The sequence below is a fragment of the Erpetoichthys calabaricus genome, chromosome 3, assembly GCF_900747795.2.
Source record: "Erpetoichthys calabaricus chromosome 3, fErpCal1.3, whole genome shotgun sequence".
In the NCBI taxonomy this organism is placed as follows: domain Eukaryota; kingdom Metazoa; phylum Chordata; class Cladistia; order Polypteriformes; family Polypteridae; genus Erpetoichthys; species Erpetoichthys calabaricus.
In genome coordinates, this window is record NC_041396.2 from 256,841,606 (window position 1) to 256,859,367 (window position 17,762).

The 17,762-nt window shown below is 40.8% G+C and overlaps 2 protein-coding genes across 3 annotated transcripts in view; both read left to right on the top strand.

Annotated features, from left to right (window-relative positions):
- LOC114648832 (E3 ubiquitin-protein ligase DTX3L-like) overlaps positions 1-9,314 on the top strand; it is a 48,495-nt gene extending 39,181 nt beyond the window's left edge. Inside the window, exons 5-7 of the mRNA XM_051924386.1 lie at positions 288-1,697; positions 1,805-2,022; positions 7,681-9,314. Coding sequence (XP_051780346.1) covers positions 288-1,697; positions 1,805-2,022; positions 7,681-7,750 — 1,698 coding nt within the window. The 3' untranslated portion in view covers positions 7,751-9,314. The remainder of the gene's footprint in view (positions 1-287; positions 1,698-1,804; positions 2,023-7,680) is intronic.
- A 2,800-nt stretch (positions 9,315-12,114) lies between these two features.
- LOC114648833 (myosin light polypeptide 6-like) overlaps positions 12,115-17,762 on the top strand; it is a 51,273-nt gene continuing 45,625 nt past the window's right edge. The window contains exon 1 of one of the 2 annotated variants that reach the window (XM_051924113.1): positions 12,115-12,383. In XM_051924113.1, the coding sequence (XP_051780073.1) occupies positions 12,204-12,383 (180 nt within the window). In that variant the 5' untranslated portion in view covers positions 12,115-12,203. The remainder of the gene's footprint in view (positions 12,384-17,762) is intronic. The other variant, XM_051924112.1, reaches the window with a different exon arrangement.

A 17,762-nucleotide genomic window follows, 5' to 3' on the forward strand; every position in this document is an offset into this window, starting at 1 on the left:
TATTGTAAAATATACTGACAGCATATGAAATGAGATGACTCTTACAAGTGACTATTTCATCTGTGTACCTGTAATTTTATAGTGGTTTTATTTATACTACAACTTAGTTAAAATTCTGTACTGTATTTGCATATTTTTTCGTAGTGGGGTTTATCCATGTAATGTACATGATGGCTATAATTTTGTAGGGTCTGCCACCTGCCTGGTTTAAAACATGCTTGATATTACAAACACTCAATGAAAAAATGATTTCCAATAATTTACAAAACCTGCCTACTGTTTTTCAGGATGAGCCATTCGAAAATGTTGCAGTCTCTGCTCCACTTAGCCAGGATTCTCTTGCTTTAGAGCAGTCTATGTCTATGAATGAAAGAAATACACTTCCTGGCAGCAGTTCTACTCCTATGCTCTCTGTTAATGAAAATAAAAGTACAATAATTGACCAAAGATTTCTTACTGAAACAAGTGCTGCGGGGCACAGGCAGGAAGCAAGTGAAAGTGCAGAAGGAACATCAGGAATGCCTGTGGAAATTGACAATGTCACATTGTCTGGGTTCAATTTTTACTACATGTACAGGGCCTACGGTGAGAAGATCAGAGCTATAGAGCATGACACAGGAGTCGAGATACATGCACAGGTGTCCATATCCTTCAGACCAAAAGTACCAACAGAAAAGCATGAGAACTTTGTGAAGGCAAAGGAACGCTTCTGTAACCTGTGTCAGTCCTCTATTCCTGTTCTAAGCAGTAGGACTATCCCATACTCTGATCATATCATGGAGCGTTTCAATGCAATGCCAAACACCTCAAAGTTTGTACTAATGTTGTCAGCAGAGGGCTATCAGCTCATAGGCCCAGAATCAGACCTTGATCAGTTTGTGCAAGGTCTTACAGTAGTGGGACCAGCAAGAGAACAAAACTTTAAGAAAATTGATTTTGTCTGTGAAGATTCAGAGCTATCAAAAGACGTAGAGATGTATAAAGTACACTGGGATTTTGTGAAGTGTTTGTTTGGCAAACAGCTGCAGTCATTAAAAACCAAGTTCAGGGTGAATGTGGATGAGCAGACTAACAGTGAATCAAGCAGTTCAGTGAAGATTACCATAACATCATGCAATGTTAATTTCATCCTCCAAAGTCACGCCTGCCAAGGACTGTTGGATCTTTATCAGAAAGTGGCCAGCAATCTGATGCAAAGATCTATAAAGGACCCAAAGGACATGGAGGAAGCAAAGCGGGTGTTTCAAGAAATCCGTTCCAGTCATCCGTACGTTAAAGACTATCAGGAGAAAAACCAATGGATACTTGTAGGTTTTATAAAGCACTTGTACTGGACTGTGAAAGAGATTGAGAAGAAAATAGGGAGGAAGATATTCCAAGATATTAAGCTTTCCCCAGTTAGTTCTGCATCAGGTCAAGCATGCGAGGAGAAAGGCTATGAAGAAGTGTGCCCCATATGCCTTGATAACTTTATGAAAAAAGTTACATTATCATGTAAACATGAGTTCTGTGAAGACTGCTGGAAAAAAGTGAAGCAAGATAATCCAGTGTGTCCCATCTGTAAAGCTGTGCATGGAAAAATAACGGGGGATCAGCCTGATGGAAGGATGACATCTCGTACAATATCTACATCTCTCCCTGGCTTCGGATGTAATACAATAGAAATCAATTATGACATCCCCCATGGAATACAGACGGTAAGATTTTTTAATATTTATGTTGTCATGTAAATTGTTTTTTTTAATCATTTGATGTTCCCTTTTACTTTAGTACTGCTATAACTAAATAGGTCTTTTATTTCTAGGAGAAGCACCCAAATCCTGGCAAACCCTTCAGTGGTGCCCACAGGACAGCCTATCTGCCCAACACCATAGAGGGCAAAGAAGTGCTTAAACTTCTCAAGAGGGCATTTGATCAAAGGCTTATTTTTACCATTGGAACTTCTCGAACAACAGGAGCAGAAAATATTGTCACCTGGAATGATATCCATCACAAGACCAGTATGTATGGAGGACAAAGCGGGTAAGACTTACTTTTATCAATTCATCCATCCATCCATCATCCAACCCGCTGAATCCGAACACAGGGTCACGGGGGTCTGCTGGAGCCAATCCCAGCCAACACAGGGCACAAGGCAGGGTGCCAACCCACCGCAGGACACACACAAACACACCCACACACCAAGCACACACTAGGGCCAATTTAGAATCGCCAATCCACCTAACCTGCATGTCTTTGGACTGTGGGAGGAAACCGGAGCGCCCGGAGGAAACCCACGCAGACATGGGTTTTATCAATTCAATTTGAATCAATTGTTTATTCTGGTATATAGTACCACTTTCCTCATAATACAGGCTCAGGGGCCTTAAGTCATGTCAAATACAATATAGCAGCAGTAAAATGACATTTGCAAACATAAACCAACAATAATGTATAAATTATAATTGTTGGGTAAAATAGAAAAAAGTCATGCAAATTTAAGTTTCAACTAGTAAAATATTGCAAAAGAAGTGAAAGGAGCCAGTTGACAGCATTCCTAGGAAAAATAAACTTCTCTGTCCACAATCTTTTGAAACAATTCTCCTCAGCCTAGCCGACTATCTGCCCTCCATCTTGGGGCATTGTGCAGTTTCATGTGCTGTTTGTTGAAGTACACAACTGTACAAACTGTATTATGATCTGGTGCCATGACAGTGATTTGGTCTCAATCACTCTAGTGTATCATTTAATGGGCTGGAGTAGTTGCCTTTTCAAGGACCACAGCAGGACACTAAGAAGAGAAACAGAATAGAAAATGTTACACAAAGGCACATAAGGAATGTTACACTTTTAGTTTTAAAGTAGTGTTTTTTTATACAGTTATTTCATGAACCAAGTATTGCTTGAAGAGCTGAGTATCTGAAAAATGTAGCTTTTTCCAGTAAAAGAACAATACTGAACAGATTATAACACTTAACTAATGTTTGTTTGCCCTCTGAGCTTCTTGAGTCGGGAGTCATTTCACATAATCAATAAGCACAAAAATAAGGTTCAGAGTTTGCCGGATGTGTTGTTTATCACCCAACACACTTTGATATGTATTGTGGAGGTTACAATCGCCCAGTTCATTTTATCAGTGCCTATTAGATTTGTGTGACGAAACAGAAGTCATTGTAAAAGCCCAACCTAACTTCAGTATAACATCTAAAAATTTTATCCTTCAGAATTTCTTACATCCCATGTTTAAACTTGAGGACCAGAAGGTTTGTTAGGGTGCAGTGAATACTTTTCTGTTTGGCGCTATCACTTTCATGAAACAGGGTTCATTTGGGCTTTCAGAATGTATTTAATTATGGATGCTGATTGTGCACTCATAGTTTAGGCACAAGAAAGTGCAAGGACAAATGTTTAAAACTCTGTAAAATATGCAAGCCTTTATGCAAAACTTAAAGTATAGAAGAATTAAAGCTGACTGTAATGCCTAGGTTACCTTTAGCTGGCATCACTCCCTTGAACTCACAACATCGATAAACATGAAACCGAGATGGACTGGACAATGAGGACACATAATCACAGCAAAGGTAGATGCAAAATGAGCAGTTTATTAATATCAACAGTGTTTTAAAACAAAATGCACTACAAAAGTCTCAAGGAAATAATTAAATCCATCAAAACAGTTTTCAATGGAAATTACCTGTACTCCGCATTATGGGGCATTATACTGAAAATGCAGACAGACTTCTTACAGTACAGGCAAGATCGAAAAAAAAACATGTTGAAATGGCATAGCTTTTTCAAATAGTGACGTTTTCATGTATGAATGTGTGTGTGCGTGTGCAAGAGAGGCAGAGACAGATTCAGTCTCATTCAAGTGGTTACTAGAATATAAAATAAACACTTTCGCAAAGGTATAACGACACAAGTATGCTTTTATTCAGGAGTAAAACTGAATAACAAAAAATTCAAGTGACAACAAGATACCAAGAAGACATGATTCACCAGCATTTGTGTTTCTGCTTATATATATCCCTTCAGCGATATCTTTTACATGTAGCAAAACTTTACACCAGCGGTTACAGACTGAAATCAAAGGCTTCTTCTTTTTGGGCACATACACTATCATCATGGCACTGTCAAATCTAAACACTAGCGTGGCAAATTGCTCACGTACTAAAGTGACTTTAGCTGCAGGTGGAAGTCTCATTTCACTTATGGTGCCAAGCAGAGTTGTACCGCGGTGCAGCAGTCTATTAGCCAGCGAAAGCTCTGTGAAGAAGTTGTCTGTTGTTATGGTTCTGCCTTTGTCCAGAAACGGCTCCATAAGCTTTATGACCACAGACTCAAAAAGTCTTTGCCTTGGGTTGTAGCTCAAAACACAGTTCCTGAACAAAACGTTGCCACATGTCCAAAATCGCAGCAAATCTTGTCATTTTTTTCCTCACGTTCTGCTTGGGTTTCTTTGTTGTCAAAGTGCAAACGTCCCATGGTAGTCTGATAGCAGTTATGGGACATTGTATCTGTGATTGCTGGTACAACAAATACTTCTGAGCAGGCATCAGCTACAGTGCTGCTCTTGTGAAAAGAATGGAGATAAATGCCATCAACTCAGAGAAGGAGAGACAAGTTCGTTGTACCACGTGAACGTCACTAACAGAGTAAAACTGAATATTAAAAAAACAAGCACTACATTTTACAAGTAGCCAAAATTTATACTTGGTGTATGTTTTTATTATAATATAGAAATAATAATAGCAGCTCGCAACTCAAAACTCAGAGTGCCCGGACTCAAACCTGGTACCTTTGGGTTATAAGGCAGCAGTTCTTACCTAGGCACCATTCAAGAATACATATCAACCTCCGGTCAATTGACATTTAAGCTTGGGATTATAACTCATTTACAGCAACATATAAATCGAATGATTTTTTTTTCTTTGGTTATATTCTTGAATAAAAGCACACTTGTTTATTTGATATTTGGACTAAAGTCTTAACACATTATACACTTCACATCATTATTAGTGTAACAAGGAAAAAGTTTCTGTTTTAGCTATGTGTTCAGCAGTTCCTGTCATCCTACACTTACACAGATCATTGTAGACATGGAACACACATATAATGTATGTATTCCAAATAACGATATATTATTTACCCAATACAATTCCAGACACCTAACTCCCAAATAAAAAGACTTGAGCTGTGAGAATTCTATGCCTGACTTGATTTCAGCTGCGTCGGTGGGGCATGGAATAGCAGGCTACTTGCTGCTGGTGCCGATTGGCACTTTTGCAAAACCAAAGACAATGCAAAGGAATTCAATAGAGTCCAGCTGCAGTCAGGACAGTTTTAGGCCTCATACAAATTCAGCGACCTGAGACATTCAGAGGCCTGTAAGATGACACCCTTGTCAGCTGAATCTGTTTTGACTCCACCCACTTTCCACCCCACAACCCTGTGTTAGCGGTACACTTTTGTGCTAAATGTACTATTATAGTAATGGTGGCAGACTGAACATGTGTGCAAAAAAATATTTATTATAAATGAAAAAGCTTCACTAGGATAAACTATAGTGCTAATGTAGTAAACGTCTTTGTACTTGCTGCGAGGTCGCGAGCCATCACCAATGGGTATGCAGAGCTGCTCAGCTAACAGAGAAGGTCTTAGCTGGGCGACTCAAACGACTACTTTATATTTCTTCGTGCTTCTGAGGGCAAGTGCGTCATTTCTCTGGAGCATAAACTCTGCCACAATGAATGCATCGTTAATGCAAATATTAAAATTTTTTTCACCAGTAATAATACAGTAGTAATGATATAACACAGGGAGGACCACAAAGACAGTACTCTAAAAAGCTCCTAAACATTCTGAGCGTAGTATTGCATATTTTAACTGTTTACACAAATTATACGATTTATTCGATTCAGAGTCTATAAGAGTATGTAGTGTTAATCGTAGCTGAGTGCAGCATATAATTTATTCTTCTTCATGTTCTTCCTTAGCATTTCCCATTTTTATATAGGGTCAACCTTCTGATTACCAGTGCAGGACCTTAGCCACAGAGCCACTACTCCATTGAGTGCAGCATATAAATAACATATTAAAAAGTGCAGTCTCATGAATGAGACAGGGCAAACGCAGATATAAAACATAGACTATAAAATACAAAATGTTAAGATTTTTTGTTCAACTTGTTTCTAATATATGACACCAAAACAACTGCTTCCGATGCAGAACTGAGAGACCTCAATAGTTTAGAAGTTTAATAAATGCTGAATACACATTTGAGTGTAGGAACTAAAGGGAATTGAAATCGTCATGAGAGGCATGTAATGGCGTCAGTTCACCAGCGAAACAGGGGATGACTCCAGAAGGCGTCAATTTATGGACCTCATAGTGCGTGAAGTGCTCGGATCTGTCCGAGGCCTAAAAACTGTCCTGACTGCAGCTGGACACATCTCAAAGAATTTAAGGTGGCCCGGCATTATGACTTTTTTCGTAGGCTTCAGGGATTGTAGTGTTAATTTGCACTTTTTAATTTTATCGGTATATAATTTAGCCTGATTACATTACACCTCTCGTTAAAATATGTCTCTGGTGTCTACTCGTGCTTATCTGCGTAGTGCAGCTAATAATCTGCAGTTAGAATGGAAATAGACTGCTTATAGTGACCTAACAAGAAAAAGTGAAAAGAAGTTGACATGCCACCCTTCCATAAATAACTTAACACTTAACGCCTAACACAGTTCTTCTGTATTTTCTGCTGACTCGATTGCTGTATGTAGATGGAAAATGCTGCATTTCTAATCATGTTAAATGTGATCTGTTTTTGACTAGCCTTGAATGTGGTCTTGGTGATAGATCATGAACATGTTTACACAGTTGTTTTAACGTTGTCAAGTTCCATCCAATTGTGATGCACACTAATACACGTGTAAACAGATGAAGTTGGCTTCACTCTCATTTGTCCTCACTGCCATTCTCACTCGACTTTATCCACTAATGCCATGCACTTCACTCAGTGCTGATTTTGGTCCCTTGGCTATTGGGGGCTTTCCTAACCAAGAAAAGAGAAGCTGACATAGAGACCGTTTTCAAGAAAAATGCCATGTAGAATATGTGAGTGTGATGTGCACTGAGCCATGTGTCTTCTTTTTGGTGGTAGTTGTGTATTTGCCATGAAGGCCCATGTTGGGTATATAAAGTGTAATTTCTGCCCCTCAATAAACAACTCTGCTGTATGCCATCAGCATCGCCATCTAGCCTTACCCAGGTTGGAACTGGAAGATCACAATAGAAATGAAGGCTACTTGCATAGTCCTAAGTGGTTAATACCAATTTGGTTAATCTTCTAAGACAAAAAGCAGCATTCTCCTCTGTAGTCAAGACCATGCAGCAACAGTGAATCTGCAAATGACAAATCATGTAAGGGACATAAACACTTTCTTTTATCATCAGTATTGGGAGCAGTACAGGAACCAGTTCTGGAGAAGACACTCAACAGTAATTGGCACACTGATACAGACATTCACAGCTTGGCTTCTAGAATCCATGTTGTATCCTATACTGTATAGAGTCTTTTTGAGGAGTATTTTTAATGAAAACAGTTATAAACACTGTGGGGGAAAAAATGAACATCAGTAACTTAGTAGTACTTGGGAGAGTTTAGGCCCAGGGGATAATGTGTTCTTTTTAATTTCTATACAGATATGGATACCCTGATCCAGAATACTTACAGAGAGTGAGGAGTGAGCTCAAAGCTTTTGGGATTGAATGAACACCATGCCACAGCATCATGAAGCAGAAGTGGACACACTGCCAACAACCAATAGGCCTACCAATGTAAGGACACTGTAGACCAGTCAAGTATGTTTTGCCATCGTAGTGACCACAGGCACCTACTGAACAACCAAATAAATGATCTGCTGAGCAGCACTTTCGAAATCTTAGACAAGTACACAATCGTAGCTGTTACATTCATTGAAGAATGTACTTTAAATACAATTGAACTACGGGAATTATTGATGGTGTGAGTTTGGGCAGTCTTTGAACATAGCTGGCAATATTTGTTTAATTATTGTTTATTTTCAAAATAATTTAGGAGGGTTTTCTGCATCTGTTAACTTCTGTAATCTGTAAATGTGTTTCATTTGATATAATGATGTGAAAATGATGAGAAGCAAACAAGAAAAGTCCAAATTCAATATAATCTGTGTTTGAATAGGTGGGGACATGAAGGCCTACTGGTTAGCATTGCTGCATCAGTGTTGCTGTGCTGTTACTGGTGAAAGATGTTATAAAACAGGTCTTTATAAACTGTATGTGTATCATATTATGTCATGTATAATATAGGAGAGGGTGTGTGAATATTGCAGTCATTTTTTGAATGCCTAAGATTTAACACCTACTTAAGAGTTGCTTTCTTTTAAAATTTGGACCTACAACAGAGCTCACATCCTCCTTTATGTCCTTCAGTTGGTTATCTTTCTGTCAGTCAACCTTCATTAGGATGATTCCTGCCTTTCCCTCTCGACATAAACTGGCACTGAAGGATTGGTCTGTTTTTGTTTGACTTTTGTCATTTCATCTGAAATGTTCAGTTCTAAGCTTTAATACCAGACATAGTAGATGGAAATTTCTGCTTGATAATTATTTAATTTCTAGGGAGAAGATTTAGAAAAATAAATTTACTTTAAATATTGATATATCGTGTTATAAAAGTATAGGGAGAAATGCCCCTACAATAAAACAAAACTTCGAAAAGCTTGGGTATTTGACTGACATGCTGTGTATTTTTGCAATGTTATTTATTGTTTTTCAGTTCATGGACATCTGATGGTCTGCTTTTATGAGCTCACAGAGGCCTACTTAAGGCACTGGTCTATCTCCTGGGTGTCACTGTTACCAGAATCCTCTGCTCTCAAGTCCAGAGATGTCTTCTATCAGTCTAATCTTGTCACTACTCACTGACATTTTTTTTTTTTTATTAGGAAAGTCTAAACTAGGCAGAGCACGGCAATATATTTTAGTTTAGAGGTACTTTATGGTAATTATGTCACTTAAACTCCTTCCTTCATCCATCACTCCCAAGCATTCTAAACCCATGTTTTCCATAATAGTACAAGTGGTACAGTGGCTTATTCTTAATGAAATGTCAGTCCATTGCACACCAACAGTCACTCACCACAGGGCAGCTTAGTCATCAGTCAGTCTGTTTCTCTGGAGGTCACATGGCCCGTTTAAGAACTTTACACAAGAAGCACTCCAACTGGACATCAAACCAGGATCTCGGAGTTGAGAGACAGCACTGCTACTCCTGTGCCACCATACCTTCCTCGTTTTTTGTTTTATTTTAATTGATGGAAATGATAGGACACACACAGTGAAGGAGCCACATCCGCTATTAGTGTCTAGACACCACTGACTGAATAATAACAAATGTTCTTCAGTGTAACATTTATGGTAGACATGTTGTTTGTGCTTAACATTGTGACCATTATGCATTTGCTGTGTGTGCGTGTGCTGTACAGCTGAGCTGTCGTTTCTTTAATCTTTAACCTCTTTCCTTTTCAGCATGGAAATAACATTTAGCCTTGTTTTTCCCTAATACATATCATCTTGACCTGGGGTAATGACTTTAGATCTTTTACTCTTAAAACAAAAGCATAGAAACTGAAGAATAAATAACAAACATTGCCTACTCCATCTCTGGTCTTCCTAACTGTTGTCTACTTAAAACTAAATTTGTGAACCCCTTATTTACCAACTAGAGAGTCACTTTTTCCCAACTCTGCAACCTTAGACTTTAATAAGGATAGTTTTGGTGTTTTTCAGGTCAAAAGTTATTTCTTCACAATCCTAGTATATTGGGAAACTGCCTTCCTAAGTGAAGCACTTTTTAGAAATTAAAAAAAATGTGATACTTATTGCAGTTTAAAATTGAGTCTATGGGTAACTGGTTCAAATGTGAAAAAAGCCTTAAATCGTACCAAATATGTCCACTTTGGCAAAGCTTTTGTGATGTATGTTTATGACAAGAAATGAAAACCAGAAGGTAACGCATTTGATCACTGATTCTTGCCATTATTTTTCCTGAGGTCACAATGCCCACCTGTTCACTTGTCCTCTCATGTGGAACGCGTAAATCTGAACACGAGTACACACATGTCTGAAGCGGTTTATGGTGACACTGAATTTCTGTAGAAATGCTTTGTGTAGCGAGGCTGTGAAAACAAAATGAAGAACAGGGGTTTAGAGTTCCCATCGACCTCCTTCTGAATCTTGTGATACCCTTTATGCTGTGGCTTGTAGCTCTTAGGACTGATGTGAACAAACCAGATAAAGACTGGCAGAAAGCCCCTAAGGACCACTGTGGTGCAGCTTCAGAAGATAAGGCAGAGAGTTTGTGGTCACCCATTGCTAAAGGCCAGTGCAGTTCCAGACATTTGTCAGGCGAGTCACTGCACTGCAGCTGGGGTGACAGATAGCACCATATAATGTTAGCAGTGAAATTGTGATTCATTAGCAAAGTGAATGCTGGGTACAGATCTCATGTAGGGTGGCATAGTAGTGTTCTGGGCATGGGTCTCATGCCCGAGCGTTTTCCATGTGCATTTTTCTCATTTTCTCCAAATTCATGTGGGTTTTTCTTCTACATCCTTAAAGACATGCGAGTTTGGTGAACTGGTGATTCCAAATTAGCGTGAGTGACAGTGTCATTGTGTGAGTGGTTAAAAATGACAGTTTATTATAAAAATCTTGAGAAAAGGCAATCGAATCACTATCAAGCAGCAATGGCAGTTACGGCATTCAAAATCCTGCAGAAAACCACACCATGACTGAGAAGAACCAGTTGAACGTCTTTTAAAATGGTGGTCTTAGCCATTTTTTTTTCCTGAAAATCAAATGGACACTCCAATTTCACAAGTTGCATGCAATCTTGTATATAAACGTCTACTTGTGGAAGTGTATGCGTCTGTCTGTCCGGCCCGGAATTGTGAGGCTACTACAGCATGAAGCTCAGAGAGCCGGCAAGGCAGCCCCAAGTTAACGAGTCGGAAGAAGAAAGCGACTCTGTTGCCAAAGTAAAACCACAGAGAAAAGAGAGAGAAACTCTTACACAAGTGAGGCGAGCACATCAGCAAAACGGTATCCCTTTTACTTTTCCTCCCGCCACTAATGCACAAGGATTGTGAGCACGTCGGCAAAACGAGACCTCCTAGGAGAGAGATGCACAGAGTAGTTCCTTTCAATTACCTGACATCTCTACATTTCAATTTTTTTTCCTGACGATTTCAATAGTTTCTAGGATGCCAGGCTTTTTTTACTGCTCGGGCTTACACAGCTAGTATAGTAATAACCGCGAAAAAATAACTTGACAAATACCAAACGTATCCTTAAACATTCATTTATACTCCAGTCTACAAGGTTCATTTTTGTGGTCCATGGCCATCACTCTGAATGTCACTGGAGGATTTGCAAAGTCATGAAGCCACAGACTATGGACGCCTCTGGTAATCTGTGGGTTTAGCACATTGATGCTTGACGTCTTGAAATATAAAGTTGAGTGACTTAGTCATTAGGTTGGATGGATTCTCCCTTACCCACCAAATTCTGCCCCTTTCCCTCCAAAGATGCCTTTACCAATAACTATGTAGCTGAATTCACTTGCAGACACAGCATCGACATCTTACAAGTCTACAGTGTCCACTTAAAGGCCACAATTCTGTAATTTCTCTAACATTACCGGAAAGCATTAAATGAGTCCTGTTTTATCTCGTCAGTTTCAAATTGTCCTCAGCAGTCCAAACCTTCAACTTGCCTCTGGTAGGGCACAGATCTTCAGGGTATTGGGGGTGTCATCTGGGAGCTGGTATCACAGGACAGAAAGGGTGGCTGGTGTGGACGCCTGTGCAGAATGCTGTGCTCAGCTGTGACAAATGGCCAGACGTGCCACATTGTCCTCAATGCCTGTTGTCAGTTTTGAAAGACAATCTTTTTGTCAAGAGGCATAAATAGGTTTGGCTTCACAAGGCTTTGATCAGCTTCCCTACTAAAGGCCCTCCACTCTAAAACACGCGTGACGTCAATGGAGAGCTGCTTATTAATAGTCAACCCACTTTCTGTAGACCCTGGGGGAGTCTGCACAGCAGCAGAGGCAGCACAAGTGCCACAGTTAGTGAGCAGCTCTGTTTTTTGAGAAGGGGAACACGAAGGGGAGAGAGAGAGAGATGGCCCCTAAAAAGGACCTGTTTGTGAAAAAGCCTGCTGGTGTGCCCACCAAAGCAACACCTGCACCGGCCAAGGCAGCTGCACCACCAAAGCTGCCACCCCCTGTTCCAACTCCACCTGTGCCAGTGACTGAACCAGAAAAGCCCAAGGAGCCTCCATTTGACGTTTCAAACATTGTGGTGAGTAAATGACTGCCTCAGTGAGTGCGCTGGCCTGCCAGCCCCCCAGCATGGCTTCTGCTTTTTTGTGATGCTTTGCTTTTGAACCTGCAGCTTTTGCTCTTTAATGTTTGACGCAGCTTGTGAGAAATTTGTGTTGCCTTTTGGGCACTGGGTTGTGAGATGTGAGGGATGCAGACTGAATTTTAAAATGAAAACAATTTACAAATAAAATGCCTCACAGTACACAGAGTGGGCTAATGTGGCGGGGCGGGGGGGTGCACTTCCATGTAAGGGTATTCTTGAGTGGGCCAGTGTTTCAAGGATGGTGCAAATCTCCCAAAGGCCTTGACATAATCCATTTTGAGGTCTGGCCAGAGTTCCCCCTAGAAGTGATGAAAGGATTGGAGCAAAGATGGATGGACTGTGGTAGGGCTGATCTGCTAACGTGCCCTTCTGTTCTAAGTGTCCTGCTCCAGAAGATCAGCGGCCGATTTACGGGATCCAAGTAACAGGGAACAAGCTACCAGCCGGCCATTGGATGGAATGTGAGCTGGTTGTTAACTCTGTGAGAGCTTCATTAATGATTGATCCAGAGCAGGGGGCTCGCAGTTGGTTCCTGGGGGGCTGCAGCTATTTTCTTAAGTAGTAAAGCAGTCCAAGCTGCTGATGGAGCAGACTTTGCATTGTCGAGACGAGCAGCACGCTTCATTCACAGCAAGAGATGGTGTCTAGTTATTAAAACGATAAGGGGGTTAATGTGTGTGAGACCCTTGCACTATAGACAGCCAATGCACTCAGTCAGACACATCTGACATTTGAGATTATTTCTTAGAGGAGCTCACTATTTATAATCAACTGGCACATAGTTAAAGAAAAAAATAAATAATTTAGGCTTCAAAATCTTAAAAATTGAGTCAATTAAAAATCAAGGCCACAAAGTAGCCTCCAGTAGCAGAAGTAATTGGGTAATAATTAAAGTGGCTGGAATGGAAACCCCCAGCCAGGAGCTGACTTTGAGACCCCCAATCGAGAGCATCTCCCTGACCAGATATCCTGGGCATCAGCGGGACCTTCACTGAGTCCTCGATTTTTGTTGGCTTTGAATGTGGCCTTCAAAATGCAGAGGAGCTGTGACCTGTCAGTGCTGTGATATTAGAACGTTAGAGAGGCAGATAGTCGCAGATAAAACACAAACGGGGACAAATACGAGGAACACAGGGCAGGTGATGGATGTCAGCTTAAACACATAAACAGGCAGACAGAACGAGAAGGGCAAGAATTTAAGGAAGGTCTGAAAAGAGGAGGCCAATCTCTCAAAAGTAACCCTTTAATTCCTATAGTCCAACACATCAGCCTGGTCCACATGCTGAATGGCACACACAGTTACCTGTTTGAGGGACAGGACATTGAGAGACAGACCCCATGTCGCTGGCCTGACACTGCAGCAGGACCATCCCAGTCCACTTATGGCTGCCCGATAAATGAATGTCAGTGTGCAGATATACTGCCTTGTCCTCCATTCTCTCCCGACTCTGGTGGTCCCATGGATTGCACCATCTGTAGACGTGATCCTCTGCCGGCCAGTGGTTAGCAGCTTTGTCAGGTCCTCCTGCAGGATTTGCTTAACATCCCACAAGGACTCATTGGCCAGAGGTGTCAAGCAATGGAGGCTGCAAGAGGTGGTCACACCAAACGACTGTTGATTGATGTTCATAGTTGTTGGTGTGGTCCTGTTGTGCCATTTGTTTCTCACTGTTATTCTCATGTGTTTATTATCCAGCACAAAGTATTGCATTTCTTTTTCCAGCACTATATATATCAACAGACACAATTGCTTCATGTCTGTGCATTCCCCAAATTTATGATTTCAAATGGAAGGAGTCACTGAAGGGCTTAAAAACCGAAAGGATTTTCATGCAGAATGGAATAGGATCATTTCAAAGCACCAGGGGATTAGTGAATGCAGAAAATAAAAGATCAGAACAAGAGCAGGTGGAAGTCAGTCAGGCACCCAAAGAGCTTACTGCAGATGTGTGCTGCTCAAACCCACACAGCACCTGACTACACTGTGCCTCAGTCCTCTGACCTTAGGAGAAGATCTCTTTGTAAAATAAAGTGTTGGAGGCAGCCATCCATTAGCACTTCAGCCTTGATTGGCTGCAGTTCATCTTTGCCCCGCATTCATTGGTCAAGAGTCCTGTCTTAATTCAGAAGCTTGACCTGGTGTGAAGGGGCTTCCTTCCTGTGTGAGGACTACTTTCATTTCCTGGAGCTATTTATTTAACAATATTTTGGCATGTGCTGAACATACGACTGGATGACTTGACGTGTGAATTATGTGACGCGAGTAATTGAGAGTTTTCATGGATGTTTTATTTTGTTTGCTGTTGTCCAGTGTTGGTCACCATTGGGTCCCGTTAACGCTGTTCTGCATGAAAACATGAGATTTACATTTTTTTTCTCTGCCATTACTATTAAATATTTGGGGCAAGTAATATATAAAAAATCTTTTTTGAGTGGAGCATTTCTTTAACTTCTGTACGAATGATAGGCTGAGGTCTTGGACCACATTTCAGATCTCGGGTCAAATCAGCTTTATTATGATGTGTATCCAGTACAGTGAGATTCTTACTTGTGTGTCCCCTCAGAAAAGCTGACGTAAATACTTTCAAAAATTAAATAAACAAATAAACAGCATAGCATGGAATGGTAGCAGTGTTAGGATTTCCTTAAAAGGTGGGCCTGACTTTGTCATGAGTGGACCTAATGTTATTTTTATTAGTGATAAGTATACGGTCATTTTAAAAAACATTTGAGAAGTCCAGTCATACCAACATAAATGGGGTCTTCAGGTTTCTAATTTTTTTCTACTTTAAGTGATTTTCATTAATACTTATTTACTGTAAGTCGACCAATAAAAATAAACTGTCTACCTTGTGATTGTGCGTGTGACATAGAAGGCCATCACAAGGCGTAGTTCTGACCAGTAACTTTATTTAACAGCAGACAGAAGGTTAAGCTTTCCTTGTAATTTGTGTATTTATAAAGCGCTGCCCTGTGCCGTTTACTTGACTCGTGCTTTGAACTTTCCTGATGTGTTTTCATTTCCAGTCTCTTGAGTCTCAGCGTGAATGTATTTTCCCCCCTTTATTATCGCCTAAATTCCAAAATCACACCTTTTGACGTTGTGTATTCCAACCACGTACTACATCTGAGGTACCAATGAGTCCGACTGTAAGAGAAGTTGGGACACTTTAGTATCAATTGAGTTGGTGGTTCGTGAATATCAGAAATATCTGTGACCGTAAGGCTGATTTATACTTCTGTGTCGAGCCTATGGTGTAGCCAGAAGTGCACTTTCTCAAAAATGTGACTACACGTCGCGTCAAGGAGAACCCACACAGACCTCTACGACTCTGACTGGCCAGTTTGGTAACAAAAATGGCCGGCATTTTATGTTTCACTCTGTTAGCTGTCACCACATGTGAATCTCAGAGAAATGGTGTTCAGACGTGTCCACAGCGTGGCGCGACTCAGAAGTGTTTCTGATGGCGTAGGCTCGATGCTTGAAGTATAAATAAGCCTTTAGCTGATCCTTTGACATTTGGCAGTGGAGTGGTTGTAGATCTGCCAGCATACTGTGTAGTGGTGTTGGTAGCAAACCCATCGCTAAAACAGCAGAGCTAGCAGTGGACTTTCCCCTCGCCATTGGCTCATCACCGAAATGTTCAGTGTCGACATCAGAGTCTGACACGTTTTGCTGTTATGTTAACTTCCGTTCACTAATAAAACCAGAAGGGATTGTTTGTCAAGACATTGTCCACACTTCCCAGTACATTTCTAGTTGGATAGCCTTCTGTTCATGCCAGATGATGATGTCAAACTTGATTGAATAGACGTAGACCGTAAAATTGATATCCATACACATACTTTTAAAATACGTTTTAAGAGTTCCCTCATTGCTAGAGTTCATTCAAAACTGGCGATTTAGCTGTGTAAGTTTACAGTTAACTGATGTTTTAATCAAAGGAGACGTACCTTCTGCTTTGTGTGTTTCAGACAAATTTTGTTCGCACCTACAGACTGCACCCTGAACTCCCACTTCTTTTAGTTTGATGCCCAACCTTCTTGTGGCACCTTATCAAATGGTATCTGATAGTGAACATATATAATACGATCTCTGATATCCTCTTCTTGCGTCCTCATAGAATTCCAGCATGATGGTAAAACATGACCTCCCTCTTCTGAGCCCATGCCAACTGTTCAGTAAACTCCTGTTCTTGCCGTGTGTTGCTCAATCTTATTCCTTCCAGATGCACGCTACGTTTACTGGCCTGTAATTCCCTGGATCTGCCTAATCCCCCCTTCTATATAATAGGATGATGTTCGCTAGACTCCGGTCTAACTTCTAAGGGCACAAAGTCTCAGACAAGGCATGTCAGCCACATTTTTTACAATGTGTACAGTCTTGACGTGCACAAATAAAAACAATGTAATACAAAGCAAATAGATTCTAAAAGCAATTTGATAAGACTTTTTGCCATTTATCAGGTACTAGCCGTCCCCCACAAACAAACAAACTTTAAAAATCAATTAAAAAAAAAATTGTAGTGAGAAGAATTTATGTTGACAGCTTTTGAATCTGAGGGCCTCTTGATATACAATATTTTTGGTTTTGTTATCGGGGCGAGAATGTAGCTTTGATCTCTTTGCCAAAAATGTAAAAAGCTGGCAAGGTATCTCTGGCCAAGTGGAAGGCAGGTACGCTCCAACGTCACACGTGGCCACTGTATCTGATCGTGTTCAGCTCTGATGGGACAGAGTGCGGAGAGGAGCAGGTGGCTGTGATATCTTTGAAAACCAGCCGCTACCCTCGAAAACACACATAGCTCTGATCTCTCTCTGAAAAACGTGAAACATCACTTCTTAACAATCTGCAGATGGTAAAGTCTGTTGAACAAACAGCTAAGCGGAGGCAAGGTGCACTCCAACACGTGGCTAGAGGTAGAGCGACTCGAACGGAGGCTGGCGCGTGAGTGAGAATGGCTTCACCTGGCTTCCCACTCCTGAGGCCCTGCCTCCCCCTCCCCTTGGCTAACAGCCTGTCTCTCGGATTTGTGCGAATAAATCGGTACCGCAACTGAACTATGATACTTGGCACAATGAGAGAAGTCGCAAAATCAACCGGAATGTTCAAGCAAATTATAGAAGTAGTTCTCTTGTGAAAAATGGACAGACAGACAGACAGATGTTGGATTTTATATACAGAGATAGGAATTTTGCTGACGACTAACCAATCAAAAGGAGGATCGTCTGATGATTTCACCAGCTTGTTTGTTTTTCTTAATTCTTTCACTTCGACAGGCTCGCTTATTCTCGTGCAGGGCTGGTCTGTGT